The sequence below is a fragment of the Hetaerina americana genome, unplaced genomic scaffold (genome assembly GCF_022747635.1).
Source record: "Hetaerina americana unplaced genomic scaffold, ioHetAmer1.1.p SCAF_68, whole genome shotgun sequence".
NCBI lineage: Eukaryota > Metazoa > Arthropoda > Insecta > Odonata > Calopterygidae > Hetaerina > Hetaerina americana.
In genome coordinates, this window is record NW_027287294.1 from 1,544,307 (window position 1) to 1,569,238 (window position 24,932).

The 24,932-nt window shown below is 36.9% G+C and overlaps 1 protein-coding gene across 2 annotated transcripts in view; it reads right to left on the reverse strand.

Annotated features, from left to right (window-relative positions):
• The window catches only part of LOC139696112 (uncharacterized), a 1,156,921-nt gene that overhangs the window by 647,851 nt on the left and 484,138 nt on the right, over nt 1–24,932 (reverse strand). For both annotated transcript variants that reach the window (XM_071594713.1, XM_071594712.1), the window contains 4 exons: nt 20,535–20,776; nt 16,021–16,209; nt 9,414–9,563; nt 460–556 (listed from right to left, as the gene is read on the reverse strand). In XM_071594713.1, coding sequence (XP_071450814.1) covers nt 460–556; nt 9,414–9,563; nt 16,021–16,209; nt 20,535–20,776 — 678 coding nt within the window. The remainder of the gene's footprint in view (nt 1–459; nt 557–9,413; nt 9,564–16,020; nt 16,210–20,534; nt 20,777–24,932) is intronic.

A 24,932-nucleotide genomic window follows, 5' to 3' on the forward strand; every position in this document is an offset into this window, starting at 1 on the left:
ATTTCCATTGAGCTGGGACCTAAACAATTCCCGAAACGAACTGAAACTGGCTCAGGAATGTTTTGTTCCAAAAGTAAAGTTTTGTTCTTGCGTCAACATGTCACATATATACACATATCACCAACTGCGCATCACATATAGTTTGGCCCTGAACCAAAACTAAAAGATAACAGAAAAAATATAGTTTAATTCCTAAAAACACTAAATGCTAGGTTCAGCTTGGTAATTTAACTTTGCTACTGATTGGTTCTTTGGGGCAAAGTGTGTATGGTGAAAGTTACCCTAAATCCTTTAAGCCAAGTAATCAAATGAAATTGAAAAGCTTATGAATCACAACTATGATACCATTAGTCTAGAGTTAATAGTAAGGTTAGGGTAACTGATAGATAAATAGAATGCGATGGTTTATCCCTGAAAATCAAAAAGTAGAGGGAATAAAGAATGAACAACTGTACTTACCAATCGCTCTTGAAATAGCCAATGTGCCGTTTATACGCCAAACGCCAAAATGCTGGAAGACAGAGCCCCCCGTCGACAAAATCCGATTTCTCTCGTCCTGGTAACAAGATGAATAAGAACAGACTTAAAATTTGTCCATTACTAAATACATCCAAACTTCGGGAGAATTCAAATTAAATCATTGGATGTACATGAATAAAAAAAATGACTGTTGAGCTACAGACCCTGAAGCAACAAGAGTTACTTACAACCAATGGAAGAAGAATGAAAAATTTTAATGCCAATGAATATTGATAATGTTACAGGAATTAATGCTCAAAACTTAGAATAATCTAGAATATTATTCTTCAACTCAGGTTGATTTAAAAGAAAATATTTACTATGTGGTCACTGAATAAAATTAAACAGAAGGGTCGTTTCCTCCATGAAACTAACTCTCTTTAAAAATGTGGTCACAAATGTAAATCTCATATTCATGTAGGCTTCAACAACGGGAAAACTAAAATCCTTGCGTGTGGAAGAGAGGAGTTGAAGGCAAATATCACAATAAAGGACTGAAATTAGAGCAAAAAGGAATCCTACATCTACCTGCAAAAGCATTAAAGGTAATTTGGGTTGTAAGATGTTTGGAAAACATTGGGCAAAGAAGAACTCAAGCTAGGAAGGTATTCAAGGAAAAGGGGAAACAACTAAGCTCAATAAGCCTGGGGTTGTAAACAGAGAAGCAGTTTGTCAAGATGTTCATATGAAACATTTCACTCTGAGGATCAGAGGCAAGGAGCATTGGAAGGATGGACCAGCAATGAGCAGAAAAGTCATTGAAACATGGATGCGAAGAGGAGAATGCTAAAAAGATTAAATGAACAGAGAAATTGAGGAAAGAGGAATAAGAATATTAAAGAGAAGATAAGGAAACTATCATTTGAAAAAACTGCACCAAAGACAAGAACTAGATGGATTGGAGACACCTAAAAGGCAAAATGAATTAGCTATTAACATAGTGGAATGTAAAATCGAAGGTAATATCCTGCAAAAAAAGACCAAGCCACAAGTACATACAAAATAAATTAAGGAGGGCTTTGTAACAGGAAAGCTACCAGGCAGGGGGGTGAGATGTAATTACAAGACTAAACAGGGAAGAATGGAAGGCTGCAGAAAACCAATCTTAGGTTTGATTCACTGATAATAGTATATGTGTGTTCAAGCAAAAGGAGAGCTATATTCAAGACTACCCATTATATTATGACAGTTAAAATAAATATGTCAACTTTTACTGTACAATGTCCGTAGGATTAGTTGAACATTTGGCTAGAAAGATAATCCACACCATAACGAAGATAAAACTATATATATATTTATAAGAATTATGTATCATGCATGTTCGGCTATTGGTAAATATTTTCAACACCACCTGAAATACTCTCAAAATTATGAATACGACACATGGATTCCTTGTAAATTTTTATCATTTTAAAGCTTTAAGGTTTGAAAATAATTTTTCCACAAACTAAACATAAAAAAATATAGACATAATATTTCAGTTTTTCCATCATTCATTTTTTAAATGTTGAACCATATGAAAAAAATAAACTCCAAACCTAGGTTTTGGATAGACATATGCTATCAAACGGTACAGGTACAATTTCATTATCCTTACCAACAAAATACAACATGTCATCCAACCTTACAATAGGCCCCTCTTCAATTAAGCAAAGGATTACTTGTACTTCCTTCCTCCCTTCATTCCATTGAACACGACTAACCTATTCATTCCCCTTCTTTGCTTGCCTATCCATTCTCCCCTCCATCCCTGGCTTCAACATCCTATTGCCCATGAATTTGCACTGCAGCCATCTTTCTCCTGCATCTCCCTTAGATTTCTCCCAACAATCCCCTCTCCTCCTCCACCATGCCTAGCTCCTTGTCTAATGCAATTCTTTTCCTTATGCCCCTACTACTTTGACCAGATTAAGAAATAAGGATCCAAAAAATTAGAGAAGTAAGTAAAATAATATCCTGTAAATGCCCAAGATAATTAACCTCCTTAACTAATTAGAAGTCTTTGAAACATGGTGCTGGAGGAGAATGCTGAAGATTAAATGAACAGAAAAAATGAGGAACCAGGAAGTAAATAGAATAGCAGAAGAGGATAGGGCAATATGGAGAACTCTACGGCAAAGGAGAAATAGATGGATCGGACACATATTTTGAGGCACGACGGATTGATTCAGAATATAATGAATATAATAGAAGGAAAAATAGAAGGGAAGATTCCACAAGGAAGACCAAGAGACATGTACATAGGACAAATTAAGAAGGACATGAAACAGAGAGGGTATCAGGGATTGAGGGAATTGACATTAAATAGAGTAGAATGGAGGGCTGCAGTAAACCAATCCTATGTTTTAAATACTGATGATGATGAAACTAATTAGAAGATTAAGATCCTGAAAATAAGAAATACTTTAAATTCCCCAAGCCGAATGTGCAAGTAAAATTCTCATTGAGGGAATACATCTTGAATCTTCACCACAAAACTACAACTCAATACTTTTTAGGTCGAAGATAATCTTATTGAGGTTGAGTGAAATCTTTTTATGTTTTCCAAGGACTTAATATACCCTTGAAAAATTGCAAACTACCAGAGTTCTGTTAAAATTATATTAGGTATCACAGAAATGTAAGGTACTTCCTTAAAAATGTGAAACATAGAGCAATAATTATTAGTAGGTAAATTGGAAGCAAATCAAATATGTTAATCAAAGAATATGATGATTATAAAATCAAATGGAGTGAGAACCAGGTACTGGTGCCCTAACGGTGTAAAATTCCAGCTTATCCCATGGCACTGCAAGCTGAGATGACTACTGTTTTCAAATTATAAGTGCAATTTAGGTTATTATATTTTATGTTTGATACATCGTTGGCATTAAAAGTACGGGGTGAAGTTTTGGAGAAATACATTTATTTCAGAAATTGCTACAACCCTCCAACATCCATGTAAGTACATCCCTTGAGTGTCGACATACTTTTATCAGTGGCTTTTCCATGACTAGGAGGCTCCCTGGTAGGTGGATTTGGGAAGGTCCTTAAGGGTTACTACGAAAGTTTATTGAATGGTGTTTTACGATCCCATGGTGGTGTCCTTTAAGGGAGAATTCCACTTTTAGGAATATGATAGAGTCTGCTGGCACCAAGTGGGCACTTAAAGGGGAGAGGGAAATCGACGGGATGTCGTTACTGAAGGTATTCTAAAGCAGACACTCAACTCTACTCTTGATCGCCCATTAAAACCTTAGGGACAAGTTTGGCGCAGATCTTTCGCATCGCCAAATTTTCAGTGACAATGGTGTGTGCACTGTCATCTTATCAATACCAATACGATATACCATCATGTACGCACTTAATGCACATGTCACAAAAAAAATTGCTATCGATACTTTTTAAACAAACCTTACAATATTACTTAATGAGACACATTTTTAATAAATAAAGGCTAAACACCAACTTTGTCATTTCTGAAGCTTTTTTTCCTACCTTCATCACATAATACTAATCACATACTGATCATATGTACATGATATAAATACATCTCATCTGCAAATTGCTGCAAGTTTATTTATTACATTATTAAAAAACCATAAACACAGTAATCAACCCGAAGGTCGGTTTAGTAGGTGATGGTAGAGTTCACCCAGTACTAAGCCCTATACGGCGTGTGAAAATTCACACATCAGGGTAGGGGGGCCAGTTCCTTTCCCTGTGCCGGCTATGGTTTCCCAGGAAGACCTGGTACCCGAAAAATCACTTTAGCTTGGGTGGAGCTGCAGGTACCCAGAGTGCCTTGCCCGGAAATCGAACCCGGGACCCTCTGGTCAGCAGTCCAACGCTCTACCCACTGGACTACTGCGACCCAAATTGCATTATTAGTTAGTTCTTATAAACTCTTTGACAGTCAAATAAAAATCATATAAAAACCAATCTGATTTGTATCAATGGGAACCAACTCAATGCCCCACTTGCATGCTGAAATGCAGTAAGATAAGAAGTTCAAATTTTCATGATGTGAATTAAACAAGATGAGTTCAATATATATTAAGATTTTTCCATGCAAACTGATATGAGGCAAAGCATCCATTAAAATTGGGGACCTCAGGTGTAAAATGGAAAATGTTTGAAAGAAGAAATCTAAAGAATATTTAAACAAGTGAAACATTTAACCATTCATTAATTTGCATTCTGCACTCATAGATGGTCACACTTTATTACAAACATTTTGGGGTGGTGGTGCAGAAAGGATGTATTTAATGTCTCAGCAACGTTGTAAAGAAAAAAACCCTAAAAATTTTATTTAATTAACACTTCCTAACGCCTACTATGGAAGTCCATCAACACACCAATGACTTGCCATTAAAATATACTTGTATAGTACAACATTATTCAGTTTTTCTATCAATTTTTAAATTAAAGACAAACAAACAATTGAAATTGTGACTTATTTTGAAGTCTTATAAACATAGCCATGGTTCAAAAACTTCAATTAACATACACACATGTTGAATACAGTTATTCTCAGCAACATATGGCATTAATTCCATTTGGTACCAGTCTACAAAAACATATAACATCTACCTTGTGAGATGAAATGTATTCAGTCTCTTACAATGTTTTTGAATGCATTTCAAAAGTACCCACGAGATTGTCTAAAACAATGTCCTAAATGATTACATATTACTTCATCCATTTATTATTATCCTCTTTTCCTATTATTCATCAGGCCATATTGCCTAAACAGCTATATTTGTGACATTATCTTCTTTGATATAACTTTGTCAAAGCACATTTGCTGATATTTTATTTTATACCACTCATCATAAACAGTTGTAATGCTCAATTTGATCTTCTAACTTAATCTTTTCCTCTTGAAGCAGCAGACTCTGTGGAACATGTATTACAAAATATCCTATTATAATGATTGGTATGCCACCAGTTGAGAGGTTTTGGATGTAAACAGACTACATAACACTACAATGAAACATTCCCTCGCTTTGCCAAAACACAACCTAACATTTCACACTACAATAAGCCCCTTTTAAATTCAGCATTTCAAAATCCTTCCACAACCATGCTTCCAAAACTTCCTTTCCATTTCCAAATGTTTGTTGCAGAAAACCACACCCCATATCAATTTTTTAATGAGTCTTTTGCTGATAACACCCTCACTCAGCATCCCTATCACCAATTTCCCCCTCTTTGTGAAAGCTTGTTTGCCTAATGCTAAATTCATCAGTAACGTCCATAATGCTTTAACCATATTGGTCCAAAACACTTCCATGAACGGTAAACTGTTCCACCTGCTCAAGTTTATGAAATCCTATTTGACTTAGTTTATATTTAACTCAGTTGATATTTAACTTGGCTTTCTGCTTTCTGGACATTTTTGTTTTGTTTGTGTTTATTCTCATCCTATACTTATTGCTTTCTATTGGTAAAACCAATGCTTATAATCCCTTGGGCAACCGACAAATTAAAGCTTGGTCATCTGCAAGCCTAAACGCTAATATATTTGGATTAATTTCTCCTTTGACTTTTGTTCCTACCTCCAGTTCTTCCTGTTCCTCTTTTACCATTTCCTCCTCATGTTACCGCAGTACCATTGTATTTATTGGTCTTAAACTGTTTAAAAATTGACACAAAGCGGAAGAGTCAATGAGAGCATTAAAGTCATTCATAATGAGTAATCATGCCATTAATTTTAAATTGAAACCCAGTTTGAACATTATTCACAGTGGGACCTAATAACTAATTAAGCCCCACAACCCAACTAAAAACTTGGAACTAGAATTTTTCTTGCTCTAAGTAAGTGAACAGATCCCTTATCCACAAAAAAAAATCTCATCTACTTTCTAACACAGTTAAAAATTAAATTACATTGAAAAATTTAAAGGGGTTTCCTCCCACTACCAGTCTCATAAAATAGACATTCCCAACATATTCAACAGATTCAGGTGAGATATGGTGGAAGTTCGTCGTTATGAGAAAAATAAAAATTGAACTTTTCCACAAATTTATTGAAACGTACAATGGGTTTCAGTTCATCGAACCATCTTGTGCCTGAAGATGGTATGATGAACTGAAACGCTAAGTATGTTTAAATAAATTTGTGGAAAAGTGCAATTTTTGTTTTTCTCATAGTAATTCCCACTTTAAAATACAGTGCATATTCCTTAAAACATACATATTGGGATTGAATAAAAAGTCTGGAAGACTCTCCCGGAGGTTATGTGTTATCCTTAAAATGCACTGAAGGATGCAGGTTCCAAGTAATTTGATATTTGACAACTACTGAGTATTATAAATGCCTGAAAAAGGGTCCAATTCATATGCTATTCCACCAATATTTCATCAAGATAATGAATAATATTTTCTGCACTGCAGTCAAGGGGCATAAAAAAAGACTTCTAAAAGTGAGTTAATAATTATTAAGTCAAGATTCCACCTTCATTATTTTGGTAAACTACCACTTCAGGTAGACTCTAAGAGGGACACACAGATTGAGTTCTGCTAAATTTCAGGACCCCTTCCAACAAGACACAACATTACACCCTATGCTATAATATACACATTTCAATTCCATAGACACCATTCCTTCTTTCATTGCGTCCAACATGCCCATCCTTTTCCAAACCCTTCCTTGCTTACTTAACATTCTCCTACACAGTATCCTTCAACATCCCATTGCCTATCAAAATACTCTCCATTCATCTCTCCTACCTCCTTTTGATTTTCTCCCAACAATTCCCTCTTCTTCCCTTTCCCCATGCCCAGCACTTACTTGTTTGTTTCTTTTCCGCCCAATCCACCTTTCCCATCCTTCCCTAGAGCAGCATCTAAAAATCATCAAATCCATGCCTATCATTCTGCTTCATTGATCATGTTTCTGCGCCATGAATAACTACGCTCAATATCAAAGTATTCAGTAATCTTTTGATGACATCATTGATAAACATCCCAATCAACAACTTCCAACTCCTTGTTAATGTTTCATCGCATAATGCAATTCTCCTGATGTCCTCACTACTTTAATCTCTTCTTGGTCTAAAAAACTTCCAAGATAGGTAAAAAAATCTAACAACGATTGTTTTCAGCATAGTCTTCATGGATTTTCCACAGTGTCTGGATGTAATCTGCAGATGTTTCTGCAACCAACTCCATCACGAAAATGTCAACAGTTCCCATCCTGAACTGGTGGAAAACCTACCAAGACTTCATCACAATGGTGTGCTGGGAAAATACCTAATCTTGCAACCATTGTTTTGTTTACATTAATTCTTAGCCCATAGCTATCACACTGATTTTCTAATGCGCTCAGTATTGACTGCAACCCTTTCAGCTGACTGTTTAACTAAATCGTAATCATCTGCAAAACTGCTACTGATAAATATATTTAAAGACTTTTCCATATCACCTACTTTAATTACTTCTTTAGGCTTTTCCCCATGCCTTCTTTACCATTTATCCTGCAATGGCATTGAAAAGCATGGTTGATAATGGACATCCCAGCCTCACCCCTCTTCCTAACACTGCCTATCTTAAATCTACATCCATCAAATGCACCAGAGTAGTCTGAGACATGCACAGGTTTAGGATAAAATGCCTGTCCCTCCAGTCTACCACAGAAATATCTCATTTTCTAACAGCCAATGATGAAACTGCAACAATGTGTTCAAATGAGCATGTTAATGATCACATTGATCAGTCACAAATGTTTTTGTTGGCTGTATGAAAACATCTTCCATGATATTCAATTTTTCCTGGCTTAACTTTGTGGAAGTTCATGTTAATTTGATGAAGAATACAATGGGTCTTTCCACTGTCCTTTATTCAAGTGAGGCTATTTTCAACGCTCAAGCGTCACCACCATCATACTGAAAACCATCGCCATCTGGTTTTTAATTCTTATGATTCAATCCACTTTTATAAACTGAAATCCTTGCATAAATAAATATGTCTTTTCAAAGAACTTGAACTCGAAGAAAATATAATTAAATATTCCCTTGGGATTCAAAAATGAATTGACCATCCGAATACTGAAAAAATAATTATCAACTAAACAGAGTCATTCTCTCTTCATTCTCCAATTAAAGATATAAAATCAAAGATTGCTAATTATAAATATTGCATCTCCATTCTACATTCCTTAATCAAAGGTATTCTTTTTTTTTTCAACTTCACATTGAAAACATTTACATCTCCAGGGGGAAAAAAATAAAAAACAATATATATATATATATATATATATATATATATATATATATATATATATATATAAATATATAAAAACACAGATGTAGATTTTTAGAATATAGGTTCTGAAGACGACAGCCGTGCTGTCGAAACGTAAAATAACAAATTGTGAGTGTCCTTTCTTTGTGTCTCTATATTCTAAAAATCTACATCTGTGTTTTTATATATTTGTGTGTTGCCGAAGAGCGTTCCATTTCGAAGATATTTTATATATATATATATATATATATATATATATATAAAATATCTTCGAAATATATATACACACACACACATTCAAACACGAAATCCCGCCAATCGGCGAAAAAATACTCATATATACAGAAACAGATATAAGGAAAAAGGATAGGAACACACATAAAGGACGAACACAATAGAGGTGGGGAAGGCGGAATCGAACGGATCACAAGAGTAAAAATATTTCCTTGACATATATATATATATATATATATATATATATATATATATATATATATATATATATATATATAACCTGATCCTGCTTTTTTCAACATTTTTTATCTCATAAATATCGACACTCATTTAATTTTCCCTCAAATTTCTGAGATGACTCTGTGATTCAAGAGATGCTTTTAATGGCAATAAAGACAATACCCAGGATATGATGATGCCATGAGGAAACTTACAAGTCTCTCTGCTGTGTGGGGATTCACGAACTGCGTGATCATTCCTCCTTTTCTGACGAGAATACCCAGCGAGTCTCCAAGCCAGGCCACATGAAGAGACTCTCGGTGCCGGACAAGTGCAACCAAGGCAGTGGTCCCACTGAGGATTTTCTGTTTGGAAAGATGAGAAATAATATATTAATATGATATGTTCATATATGAATCATTATTAAGCTAGATAGTTACATTTTTTCGGGTTATCAAGAATGGCCGTATCAATGCCAAGGCTAACATTGCTATTATTATTGGTATTCTACCATTTAAGATTTGAATGGACAAGGACCATGCAATGGTACAATGATACATTTCTTTGCCTCATGTAAAAAAACACAACTAAGAGACATCCAAAAGTAAAATAAACCTCTCTTCAATGCCACAGACTTCTTCACTCCCTTCTATATCATACAGTTGCCAACATTCCATCGCCAATTTAAATCCACTGCATCCATTTTCCTCCTGCCTCCTTTTGGATTTCTCCCAAAAATCCTTCTCTTCCCCAACCATGCCTCATACTTCCTCATTTGTTTTCCTTTCCATCCATTTCATCCTTATCCACACCAACATTTCAAAAGCCTCAAAGAAGAAATGCCTATCATCTTGTTTCAATGTCACTGACCCCCATACAAAACCACACTCCACTATCAAAGTTTTGAAGAACCTTTTCTCAACACACACACTGAATGTCGCTGTAATCAATACCCTCTTCCTAGCGAAAGCTTCTTTGCCTATTGTAATTTTTCTCTTTATATCTCTTCTATTTTGGCCCTTAAGGCCCAAAAAACTGACAAGAAAAGGTAAACTGTTCCATCTGCTCTAGTTTATTAAGTCCTGTTTTAATATTTAACTTAGCATTCCTCTTTCTTGAATAATCTTCCCTTATAAAATCATCACAATGTGCCGTGTCCATAGTGTGTAGAGAATTAAAATACTGACCAAAGGGCTCAAGGTCAAATTTTGGCCATTCTATACACCCTTACCTTCGAATTAGCTGCGTGATTTAATGAGCTCCAGGGGGATTATTCAGGAGTTTTTGGACCAGCTGGTTTGGGACTATAGATTGGGCTTGGTGTAAAAATGGAATGAATGGAACTGGACTTGCTATTTAAGGGTTTTTAAGCAGCCCTATAGATTCATTAGTAGACTAATTATCCAATGTATAACCAAAAGGCGGTATATGTTGAATACTTTAGCAGTAGAGAAACAATTAATTTGTATGGCATACATTGGCAAAGGCAAACAGTCATGCTTACAGTCCGAATGTACAGTGATGAAATAATGTATAATTGGCAGAATATGGATGGCTATTACATTTAGAAGTTAGTTTGGAGAATCAAAAATGCTTTGCCTGAAATATTATGTAATTCACAATTGCTCAGAAGTGCTAACCTCAAGCATCAATCTGAATAACAGTTTGTGTACCCAGCTCATTATAAATTATGTGATTGGTGTGATAATAAGAGGTCTGTCACAAACTGATTCCATGAAAACTTTATCTTGCAAAATTTAGTCTACATCGATTTTGTCCCCTGCTCAAAGTACTCTCCATTCGTTTGCTGTGCACTTATTCCATCTTCTTCTTTTCCACTGTTTATTAAAGCACCCTTGGAAGTTCTTGGCATTTAGGCCTTTTAGTTTTCTTCCTTTATTGTGTCTTCCACATCTTCCCAGTGATGTCCCGTCATCACATTTTTGCATTTTGGGAAGGGGAAAAACTCGCAAGGGGGCGAGATCTGGTGAAAGAGGAGGATGGATGATAAAAGGTGGTGATTGAATTTTTGCCATAAACTGGCAAACAATCAATGCTGAGTGTGCAGGTGCATTGCCATGGTGAAGGGTCCATCCATCGCCTTGAATCAAATTTGGTCGCACGCGATCTCTCAAACTCTTGAGAGCTAACTGTTAAGGTAGAACTTGGCATTTACTCTTTGTCCTTCAGGAAGAAATTCATTATGAACAACACCTTCCACATCAAAGAAAACCAGGAATATGACTTTGATTTTTGATCGGTTTTTTCTTGATTTTTTGGTTTGAGGTTCATCTTTTGCTTTGCTCTCCTTGCTTTGCAATTTCATTTCAATGTCTTTCACGTAAAACCACAATTCATCAACAGTGATTGCCCTATTAAGGCATCCAGCAACATTTCCATGTATATTTTCCCATCAGTGACACATTCAACTCTTTCCAACTTCTGATCTTGCATCAGCAGCTTGGAAATGATTTTTGCAGACATTTTTCACACCCAAATGTTCAGTTAAAATAGTGTATAATGTTGATTTTCCTGAATTCGGTTCATTAGCTATCATTCGGACAGTTTTTCGAAGATTGATAAGGGAAGGGGACGGCACACGATCAATGTTGTCGTCAACAAAGGTGGTTGAAGGTCGTCCTGGCCTTGCATCATCATCCATGGCATCTTGTCCTCCATCTTTGAAACGCTTAATCCACCTGAAAAGGGATGTTTCCTTCGGAGTATTATCATCGTAACCTTAAGTCAACATTTCAGTAATTTCTTGATTACTTTTACCGCATTTCACCAAAAAACTTGAAGCTGATTCCTTTGCTCCATGATTTCATCGATTTCCATTTTTGACAAACAGTAAAAATAAGGACAACCGAAACTAACATAACTGGTACCATACGCACAGCTCGATGATCCGCCAAGCACAGATGGCTCATAATACCCATCTACTTTCGCTAATAGTTCTTCATTTGAATAGAATCTCCGTCCACTGAGGAGAATTTTAAGCTTGGGGAAGAGATAGTGATTGATGGAGCCATATCCGGCAGATAAGGTGGGTGTGGCAAAATTCGCATATTTTTGCCATGGCAACAACACATCTTTCATCAAGACAATGCCCACCTGCACACAAGACAAAGACACTTCCTCCCTTGCGAAACTTTGCCTTTTTTTCATGTATCTTTTGCTTTGGTTGGTACAGGAGGTTAGCATAGTATTTTCCAGAAATTGTTCGATCTGTGGGAAGAAAATCCATCAGCAAAATCCCTTTTGCATCCCAGGAAACTGAAGCCATAACCTTCCCAGCCTTGCCAGTATTGCCTTTGCTTTCTTTGGTTGTGGTGAATCTATTTCCACTGCTTTGACTGCTGTTTTGTCTCTGGGGTATGGTGGTGCGTGGACCTAAGTTTCATCCGTGGTCACAAACCACTGCAGTAAATCTTGTTGGCTACTCTTAAAATGAGTAAAACTTTGTTAAAAAATTTCCATCCTGATGCGTTTGTGATCCTGTGTCAGGGGTCGTGGCACCCATCCAGCAGATAAATTTATTTCATATCCAATTCCACTCTTAAAATGTGATATGCCCGTTCATATGACATCCCTTAAGCTTCGGCGATTTATTGCAATTTCAGTCGGCCATCCTCAAAGATTATTTTATGCACTTTTGCAGTAACTCCTGGGACAGTGACACATTTCGGCCAACCACTAAGCGGGTCATCATCAAGGTTGTCCTGACCAAGCGTAAACTCCCATGTCCACTTGGCAACAATCGAATATGAAGGAGTAGTCTCTCCCAGAGTGTTCAGAAAGTCAGCATAAATTTCCTTTGCTGTCATACCCTTCTTTACAAAGTCATTTAAAGACTACATGAGAACAATAACAAAGAGGCATCTGCAACACAGATCTCCACCCAGAGCAGTAACCCGTTCCATGTTTACTCACAAAGGATTACCTATTACTATTTGGGAGACTTTGTGCTAGTGCTGACATCTGGTGGTGATTACAAGAACCTTTCAAACTACCTTTGTACAATGTTTATCGGTGATTCCTGAAAATTTAAATTCTACTTGGTGAGATGTAGTCCATTATCAACTGTGCTTTTCAACATGTATGAGGGGTAATGGACAAGTTTTCCTGCTTCAGAAGAGTTTCGGACCAAAATGGTTGAAGTAGTAAGCTTTCACAAGTTGGAGGGAATTAATTAGAAGGATGCTTAAGTGAGTAAGGGTGTTGAAATAAGGCTTACCAAAACTTTGATAAGGAACATAGGAGTAGGAGGAGTGTGTGGTGTGGAGACATGGATCATTGAAGCAGGTTGATATAGGCGATTGGATTGGATGATTTTGAAATGTGGCTAAGCAGAAGGTCAAGTAAGGTAAAAGGAAAACAAACAAGGAAGTGCTAGGCATGGTGGAGGAGGTGAAAGGATTGTTGGGAGAAGTAAAAAGGAGAAAGGTAAGACGGATGTATAGAGTTTAGATGGGCAATAGGACGTTGAAGAATGTGTTAGAGGGAAGAATATCAATTAGGAGAAGAAGGGGTGGGATTCTATAGGATAGGCATGTCGGAAAGAATTAAATAAAGGAGGAAGTATGCAGAATTGAAGAACTGCGTATTGTAGTGTGGGGTGTCAGGTAATGTCTTGCTGAGCAAGACTAAGAAATAAAGAAGTGCACAGTCAGTGTTTTAATCCAAAAACTGATCTTAAAATGATGGACTATCAAATCATAATGACAAATATGTAACAATTTCAAAATAAGAATTTTTAAGTCATTAAACCTGTAAGAATACTATCATTCATATTCCCTTATTCTGAAAGGTAAAAGGAAATGACCAAACTGTGATTAAAACAGCTGTGCTTTAGATTAGGACATGATAATAAAGGCGTGTATATTCAATCCTTCCACCTTCAGTGGCAAGTAAACCCTATTCCTCTATCAAAGCTCTCATTTAGAAAATGAAATTTACAAAAAAATCATTTCTAGAATTGGTTCCCTGCAATGGTGACATAATTCAGGGTGTACCGACATATTATTTTGAAGCCCTTTCATGAACTTTGTACTTTTAAGTTTCATTTTCACAGCAAGGACATTATTATTACTGTTTCAGTATGGCAGCTTATATTTTATATTATTTTCTAGAATTTCAACTGTTATTTGAAATGACAACTTATTGGTAAAATACATTATTGAAAAGGTGACAGAGAATTAAAAAAATTAAAATTAGCTCTGATGTATTCCTTTCATTTAAATTATAAAGAATGTTAGGAAATATGTACATTTCAATGCAACAATTTCAGAGTGTGAAAATGATTCGTCTTGACAGGGATCCCGGTCCAGGCAAATGATTTTTACACTCTGAAATCATTGCATTGAAGTGTACATTAGCGAATGACTCCATTAAAAGTTACAGTTGCAGCATCTCCAGCTGTTTCTTTGGAACTTTGTACACCTAGTCAAAATCAGATCCACTCACAAATGAGGATAGTAACATATTCCATAATAATTAACATCATTAGCAGTTTGAGATAGAAATGCAGTCAAACAAAATAGAATTTATGAAATTCTAAATTTTCGCTATACTATACTTAATAACTTTTAGGCATTTGAATGCTTAATACACAGGCATGGCAGTTTTCAAGATGATTTAAGATTAAAATTCAGTCTCTTCAATTGCATTTTCTTACTTTGATAAGTGAATAACTATAGTAAGAAATAATGAGCTCTACGGCCTCTCAATTAAATAAGAATGGGGAAGAAAACTCCAATGGCCGTAAAAATTAGTCGCAAATCTCTCGTCAGACCAATTGTTGTGTTGGTTTAATGGGAATCACGTCAGGGACCAACCACAACCTCTCGACCAGAATACCCTCTGTGGTGGTTTACGGGAAATTAATCTGCGTCAGGGACCAACACACAGCCACATGCACTCTATCCTGACTGAAATCCTTCTCGAGGCTGTGAGACCCTGTTAAAGAATTTCAGATGGAGATGGAATCCTTCACGAGGCTGTAGAGTAGACCCCGTTAAAGATTCCAGGATATTCTCAAGCACACGCTTTGTGACTGGTACAGACCAATCACACACACAAGCACTCAAGAAACACACACACACACACACACTCAAAAGGGCCCAACTTCTGGGAGAATCTGGACACAGGTAAAGAGTGCAACCAGGAAATGCGTCGAACACGCGTGTTTCGGCCATAAAGTAGCCCTCTTCAGCGAACTGAAGGGAAAACACCTCCAACACAAGGTTGAAAGTAAACAGCTGGAGACAAACGTCATATTTATATAGAAACTGTGGGAGTTGGGGGGCCAATTGAAATAGTTAGAAGATAGAAAGGGGAGGGGTGCTTTCCTCTTCACCAATATGTTTAAACGTTACGTAATTTGAAGTTAATTTTAACTATTATCCTGTTTCATTCATATGAAAGAGATTAACTCACTCAATTTTCCATGATGCATTGAAACTGTATTGAAAATTCAGACGCCTCGAAATGAAATCCTAATTCAATGCAGTAAATAATAAGGTGAATAGAGAAAATCAGAAAAAAACTTTACCATCACATCAATATTGTCAAAATAAAACCATTTATGAATATATCAAATTAAATTTCCCAGAAACTGACAAACATGTAACAAATGCAGCGACAAATTAATATCACCACCAAAAATAAATGTATTCCATGGATAAGAAAGCCTAAAGAGGCGAGACCAAACTTAGATATTCGATAAAGATATTTCAAAACACTGCTTAAGAAATGGATGCATTTCTTCAAGAAGAAAATTATGAGGTGTATGGAGGATTACATAAGTGTTGATCCACTTACTGATGAGGCACACTTTTTGATGAATATTTCATCAGCACGGAAGAACGCATCTTTTAAGGCAGCTTCTGGATCATGAGGGTAATGTTTACTGTGCACCAGCAGGCAATGAAGTTGAGCGGCTGAATAGGCGGCAGCTTCATGCCCATGATGACCATCAAAAATGGCATAATAACCCACAAGGCAAGGAGACTGCAAGAGGAAAATGAAAAACAATCACATCAATACATAAAACACTGATAATTTATTTATTAGCAGACCATCTATTAATCTATGCTTGAAGACAATTGTAAACAATGTGAATTGCAAATAACAAATAAACTATTATTATATATTATGAGGAATAGATTATTATTCTCGTAGGAACATATTATATTGAAATAATACAAATGACTCTAACTTCATGCGGTACAAATGAGACAAAAATAATAAATTAAACTGAGGAATCAATGTTGAGGATGAGAGAAAACCTATGATGATCTTATACATGTGGTTGATGAATTATTAAAGAGCAAAATAAAAGCATTCTGAAATTGAATGGGCTTCCGAGAGGTCTCGATAAGGTCAACATATAACTGAATGATTAATCAAGGAACTAGTTAGTTCTGTAAGGGTGAACAAAGCTGCATGATATAAACAGTGTTTAAGTGCAGCATGCTATGCTATCACTAGAAAATCACTATGATAGGATTGGGAGTATCAATCAATTTCAAGGAAACTGCGGGAGATACCGCAAGAGTAACTTTCAACAGAGTCATCTGCTAATCTCTATTACAATGCAACAATTTCAGAGTGTAAAAATCATTTGCCTTGAGCGGGATTCGAACCTGGATACCTCAATGTTCTGTTGATTGCTTTAGCCAGTTAAGCTATCGAGGCATCCTCCTAAAAATTTCAGAGTTTAAGAGGACACCTCGATAGCTTAACTGGCTAAAGCACTCGACAGGACATTGAAAGACTCGGGTTCGAATCCTGGTAAAGGCGAATGATTTTTAGCCTCTGAAATTATTGCATTGAAATTAAATTAATGTAAATGAAATGGCTATAAGGTTTTCAAGAAAGAGAAAAGCTCTGCTAAGTATTTAAATAAGATTTCACAAACTAGAGCAAGCTTGACAGATTACTTATCTCGGAGGTGTTTTGGGACAAAAAAGTTCATAAGGAGAAGAATTTTGTTAGACAAAGAAGCTTTCACAACGAGGAAGGAATTGCTGACAGAAACTTTGAGTAAGGATGTTAAGAAATGGAGAGTTTAAAAATTGATAAGGTAGCAGGGTTTTGTGGAAATTTGTTCATTGAAACATGGTGATAGTAGGCATAGATTGAAAGCTCTTGGAAGGAAGGAAGAGTGGAGAATGATTGAAGAGGTGAAATGGGCGGAAAGGAAAGCAAATGAAGAAGTTCCTACTCATGGTGAAAGGAAAAGACAGAGGATTGTTGGGATAAATTGAAAGAAAGCATGAGAGATGGATGATTTCAACTTGATGTCAATCTTTGGTCCTGCAAATTAAAGTGAAATATGAGCGCATAAAAAAGTAAAAGATGAGATTTTTTTACACTTATATCCTACCCTAAGTACTTATTTTTTTAATCCTCCTCATTACTAATTTTGTGTAAAATAAACTGATACAACATCGATTTATTTTTTCCTTTTTACTTTCTATGTTTCAAATTCCTTATTGCTTTGTAGAGATGCTAACAAGAGAAGGGCATCTCATGGCCAATAGATGAACTATATATACTTGAGGACTGAAAACATAATTTTAAAAGATTAGTCAGAAGTCACTTTTCAAATTTACTCAGACATATGTCAACTAATATTATGCTTAGAGTTACAGCTTTGAATTATTACGATAGAATCAAAAATTAATATTTTTTTGGGGTTTGAAAATTTCAGCGCTGCACAATAGATAAAGTAAACAAGCGTTGAAACTTGCAAAGAATAAGTTTACAGCATTTTACATTAAAATTTGTTGTCTCAGGCGTAACTTTGTGGAATTTGCATAACATATTGAAATGTAATGAAATAATTGACTTTGTAATTCCACACACTTGTGTGTGGAATTAGGAAGTGTGTGGAATTACAAAGTCAATTATTTCATTACATTTCAATATTTTACATTAAGTTTCAACATTTATAAGCTGTAGAGTTGTTGCATTGCAATAAAAAAAATTACATTAATTGGAAGGTTATATTCCTACCTTTATGATACAACACTTGTAGACAAAATAGATGTATTATTTAGGTAACCACTTCAACCTTCATTTAATAGATAAAAGCTTTATGCAAACTCATTGCCAACTATTATGAGCTTTTTTAGTAGTTTTAAAAATATTGGAAATTTGGATGGTGAGAGATTTTGAATTTCATGAAAATTGAAAGAAAATGTAGAAATTATGCATTGGTTTTTGCATCCATACGCAAACACTGGAGGAAGAGTTTTTATGGACAAATTCGTAGCATTTACGAGAGAGGAAATTCGCCGGAAGACTTTGTGAGATCAGTTTCAGTTCCTATTCCGAAAAAGGTAAAGGCTACATCATGTGAGGACTACAGGACAATAAGTTTGATATTCCACGCAGCTAAAGTTGTTCTCAGGATAATAAACAAAAGGATAGAGAGTAGGGCAAATGATTACTTAGGAAATGATCAGTTTGGGTTTAGGAAGGGGAGAGGTACGCGTGATGCCATTGCAGTATTGAGATGATTAATCGAGAGGAATATAGAATACAACCAGGAGGTATTTGCCTGTTTCCTAGATTTCGAAAAAGCGTTTGATAGAGTGAATTGGGAAAAACTATTGAATATATTGCAGAAAATAGGAATAGATTGGAGGGAAAGGAGGCTAATCCGCAACCTGTACATGTGTCAGACTGCTCAGGTGCGAGTGGGGAACGGGGAGTCAGGATGGCCAGTGTTAGGAAGGGGTGTAAGGCAGGGTTGCCCATTATCACCGTTGCTGTTCAACCTGTATGCAGAGGAAATGATCAAAGAGGCATGGGAAGAACTAGAGGTAGGAATGAAAGTGGGCGGGGAATTCGTAAAATCAGTTAGGTTTGCTGATGACCAAGCTTTAGTTTGTCAGTCAGCCAAGGGGCTGCAAGCATTGCTGAGTGAATTGGAAATTCAGAGCGACAGGTATGGGATGAGAATCAATATTAATAAAACAAAGGTTATGCGATTTTCTAGGAAGAAAAAGGCTAAGCTTAACATTAAAATAGGAGGGCAAAAACTAGAGCAGGTAGAACAGTTTACGTATCTCGGTAGTGTTTGGGACCAGCTGGGTCGATGTAGTAGGGGCGTATGGAGAAGAATTGCGCTGGACAAAGAGGCTTTCACAAGGAGGATGTTGGATGGAATGAAGGGAGTAAGGAAATAGACGGAGATGAAGAGGGGGTTGCTGTAGAGTAGGATGTTATGTTGTGTTTTGTTTGGACAGACAGGGTAATTCATTAGTACCTTGTGTCCATCCAAAACCTACCTAAATGGTAGATTACCGATGCGAAATAATCCCATAATACACCAAGGCTAAAACTATTATGACATGAGAACTTTCAAACTAACACTGAATGTACCTGTATTATGTATCATCAAGTACTTTATTTTTGCATAAAATGTCCTCCCCCATGAATTGTAACCGATTAAGAAGTTCAGCAAAACACAATATCTGGGAAAATAAAGAATTTAGAAAAAACAAATGCAGGAAGTTCACCGCCATTCAGGAAGGAAACGTGAATTATGGAGAAGGTAAAAAGTTCATCCATTATGCAGCATGTGGTGGGGCGGCTTAAGCTGAGAGACTTCCTTTGCGTTGTGGCCAGGATTAACTACATAATTTTTCTTTTTTATATTCTGAGCACCCAAAAAAATGCTCCAGACATTTTTATTATTTAGAACACAAAAAAATAAAGGAGCAAAGAAACCTATTATTTTTTAAAAAATTCGGATCCCACTAAAAATCTTACAAATAAGGTCGACATTGAAATAATCGAAATATGGATCTATTGCTTAAAACATTATATCTGTCGTTAAAATGGTTAAATTATGCATCAACCAATCATTATTATTTGAGAAAATGCACTTTTAAAAAATTCACGAGTTACGGTAATGGTTAATTCACTAAATTTAAAGAAATTAGCATTTAATATTTAACAAAATAGAACTACTGTCGACTTACACACGAGATATGAACATGAAAGGTAAAATTTTAATTTTAAAAACTCGAGCGAAGATCAAAACACGAGTGAATACGGTATTTTTTTTGCAAAGTTGGGAGATTGTTGCCCAAGAGGTTCGTAAAGGAATAGAGGCGCTGGATATTGATTGATTGATGGGAAACAGGAAATACGTGGAGTTGGAGAATAGTTTATTGCATTGCTGGGTCATAGAGATTTTATTTAGGGTTCGAAGTGCAAATATTTGACTCGAAATACTGCTAAAAAGCCAGGATCCACCGAGGCATAACTTTAGTCGGTAAATTAACATTATATTTGTCAGCCGTGGTTGACCAACTCACCGTCGTAATGCCGAAGAGGGCGTTCAGGTCCTCGATGGCCACGTGTCGGTCCTCCATCCTCCTCCGATGGTTCTTGATGGCGAACGTGGAGACGAAAGGGGGCCCGGGGAGGGGCGGCTGGAGTGGGGGGAGGGCGGCCCCCGACGGCAATCCACTCTCCAGCTCCAGCAGGTACTGCTCGCACACAGTTCTCACCTTGGCAACAACGGCGTGCATCAGCCTTAGCGGGTCATAGTGGGGACCTGATTGGTATAGACGGGAAAAAGAAATTGAGAAGGAGAAAAAAAAACGTTTAGTGAAATCGGCGGACGAAGGAGATAGGTAGATAACTAGCAATGGATATTCACAAGGACCGATTTAACAGTCAACACCATTAACTTGGCCCAATTCCTTCCTGATACAATTCTGAATGGTCAAATTAACTGCGATTTTCCTCGATTAATAAATTAAGAAAAACCCACGTTTCGATTTATGTGTAAGTGAATTTCAATGAGTTCGCTATTCACTGAAAGAACCCCTTAGGGTGAGATGATAAAAAGTACCCTTTAATTCCACGTGTGGACGCGGAACTTCAATCTCACCCTTCCGTCTTTGCAATTAAAATAGTGCTCACCGTTGATTACGGAGACGTTGAGTTTCTCTACAAAAATAATAACAGATATATTTTCACGAAGCAAAACCATGGAATGACGAATACACTGATTTTCCCACGCATTCTCCATTTTTACGAATATATTTTTTCCTATACTCAGAAAAACATTAAATGCGAAAAAGCATAACGAACGAAAGACACAATTCATTTAGGAAAAACCAGAGTGCATCGCATAAAACGGCGAAATAATCTCATTATTAAAAAAATTATACCTACAATAATAATAATTAAATTAAAACCACATAAGAATTAGAAATCCCGTCGATTGTTTCACGGAAAGGGTTGTGTGCATGTCCCTCTCATTCACAGGGTTTCTATGGCAACTTTCCAAAGAGCGCATTCATTGTTCTCAGCGGGTGTTTTTTTTTAATATTTCTGCTGGGGAAAACCATGACGACGCGCGAACAAAAACGAAGCGCACTTATTTTCTTTTTCGATTTAATTTCTCAACGAACAAACGCTCACTCCAGTCACGTGAAATTCACTCATCTGAGATAATGACGTATTTTATTTTCAACTTTAACACAAAGGCTATGAAATTTTCGAGAAAGAGGAAAACTAAGCTAAACGGGGAATTAGTAACGAAAAAACTAAAGCAAAAGGAATGCTATCTTGGTAAACTTTGGACCAAGATATTTTTACTTTCCAGATGTAATGCCAAACAAAGAAGGATGAAGATTATTTTTTGTTCGACATGATTGCAGAAATATACAACAATGATTACACGCGGGAATATATCTTTCTCCAAAAAAAACACACACACTAAACTTCCTTAGCAGCGATTATTACGACTTCAAAATTCGTCGTCAATTTTATCGTTTTTATTTATAAGTTACATTCCAGGTATATATGAAATTCCTTTGATCAGAAATTTTAATATCTGACGAACGAACGCAAACAGGATTTGTAACTTATGATTTTAGATTCTTAAATTTATGAATGCAAATTTAAAGAAAATGTAATTCGTATTCGCAAAAACAATAACTTAATAAAACACGGAATCTTAAGGGGTGGATGAAGATGTCGCCTCACGTTGAACCGGGTTCGTCACTCATTTTCCACTTCTTGCCAATTTATACGGGTGAGAGAATTACAAACAGTGGTTGAAGCCTAGACGCATTCGATATCACTGACGAAACTGATGAAACGATCCTAGGCAATATGAGCGAAATCCCTTACCGCGATGGCAAAACGAGGGCATTATTCCTGAAGTGATTGAGTGCCCTGTTTAAGACACTGGTGCACTTAGTCCTATAATGAGAGAAAGATGAAAAGGAAGGGGCAAGAGGAGGAGGAAAAGTAAAAAAAAGAGCAAAACAGGAGACGGTCGCGGATTGAACGAGTTTGGATAGTCGTTAACGACGACAGGGAGAGGAGGTTTTTTTTAATTTCGATTGCGCGCATGCAATAGCAATGAGCTTCGTCATTCCGCATTCGAGATGGCGCGAGAGGCACGCCACGCAACAATGCGAACAGTTGAAACGAGGAGAAAATTGCGCGCGAACAGGTCGGCTACTGAATCCCATATTTAAGTTTTCGAGAGTGCATTCGGGAACATTACGATTCTGAGGGAAAAGAATGGGGTGAGTGGGTGCAGGAGGGGGGGGGCAGAGGGGTAAAATGAGTAAGGGGAGGGATGATGGGAACTGCAGAGTACTCAATCACTTTCGACCTCCGAGGAGAGACATTCCCTCCCTGGGAAGTAATCACTGAGTCGGAATGAGTTTTGAAATAGACTCGTCCAAGGGTATTACGAGGCGAAAGGAAATCCTCTCGGGATGTATAGCGTGAAAACAACTGGGTCATCAAGCCCCAGAACAATGGAGGCGCTCGCCGACGACGACGAGTAGTGGCACGGGACATCATCACCTATTTTTTTCTTCTTTCGTCTGGAGTACCACCATAAGGTAGGTAAGATTATCAAGGAGTAATTCTGTTATCTTCATGAAGAGTCGTCATTACGAATTCTGCCCAAAGGTCGGTGTATTACCATCATGAAAACAAATTACTCAAAATTTGATGGTTTGGCGCAAATGACTTGTTTTGGTGTACTTACTAAGATGAGCCAATAAAATGTATGCTTGTGTATATATATGTGTGTGGGTATATATATATATATATATATATATATATATATATATATATATATATACATACACACACACAGATATATATATATATATATATATATATATATATTTTTTTTTTTTTTTTTAAGGTAATCTACCGTTTAAGGTAGGTTTTTGGATGGACACAACTAACAAACAAATGTTTATTACTCCTAACAAAACACAAAATCCATCATCCTACTCTATATCAGGACCCTCTTTATCTCTGAGTACTTTCTTCCTCCCTTCATCCCGTCCAACATCCCTATCCTGTTCCTTCCCTTTCCTCTTTTGCCCAACATTCTACCCTCTATTACAGTCTTCAACATCCCACTGCCGGTCAATACCCCCTTCATCCACTTTTCCTGCCTCCACAGTATTTCTCCCAACAAACCCCTCTCTTCGCCCACCATACCAAGTACTTCCTCATTTGTTTTCTTCTCTGTCCATTTCACCTTCTCCATTCTTCTCCACACCCACATTTCAAAAGCCTCCAATATACGTCAATCCTCCTGCACCAATGACCACGTTTCCGCACCGTACATAGCTACACTCCATATCAAAGTTTTTACGAGTCTTTTCTTAACATCCTTACTCAGAGTCCCCGTCATCAACTCCCTCCTCCTTGTGAAAGCCTCTTTGCCTAGCGCAATTCTTCTCCTTACGTCCCTACTACTTTGACCGTGTTGGTCCAAAACACTACCGAGATACTTAAACTGCTCTACCTGCTCTAGTTTTTGCCCTCCTATTTTAATGTTAAGCTTGGCCTTTTTCTTCCTAGAAAATCGCATAACCTTTGTTTTCTTAATATTGATTCTCATCCCATACCTGTCGCACTGAATTTCCAATTCACTCAGCAATGCTTGCAGCCCCTTGGCTGACTGACAAACTAAGGCTTGGTCATCAGCAAACCTAACTGATTTTACGAATTCCCCGCCCACTTTCATTCCTACCTCGAGTTCTTCCCATGCCTCTTTAATCATTTCCTCTGCATACAGGTTGAACAGCAACGGTGATAATGGGCAACCCTGCCTTACACCCCTTCCTAACACTGCCCATCCTGACTCCCCATTTCCCACCCGCACCTGAGCAGTCTGAGACATGTACAGGTTGCGGATTAGCCTCCTTTCCCTCCAATCTATTCCTATTTTCTGCAATATATTCAATAGTTTTTCCCAATTCACCCTATCAAACGCTTTTTCGAAATCTACGAAACAGGCAAATACCTCCTGGTTGTGTTCTATATTCCTCTCGATTAATAATCTCATTGCTGCAATGGCATCACGCGTACCTCTCCCCTTCCTAAACCCAAACTGATCATCCCCTAAGTAATCATTTGCCCTACTCTCTATCCTTTTGTTTATTATCCTGAGAACAACTTTAGCTGCGTGGGATATCAAACTAATTGTCCTATAGTCCTCACATGACGTGGCCTTTACCTTTTTCGGAATAGGAACTAAAACTGATCTCACAAAGTCTTCCGGCCAGATTCCCTCCTCATAAATACTACGGATCAGCCCATATAGCCTCTTCCTCCCACATTTTCCTAAGCATTTTAAAAGTTCCACGGGAATGTTATCTACCCCCACGGCCTTATTTAGTTTCATCTCCCTTAATGCCCTTTCTATCTCATCGTCG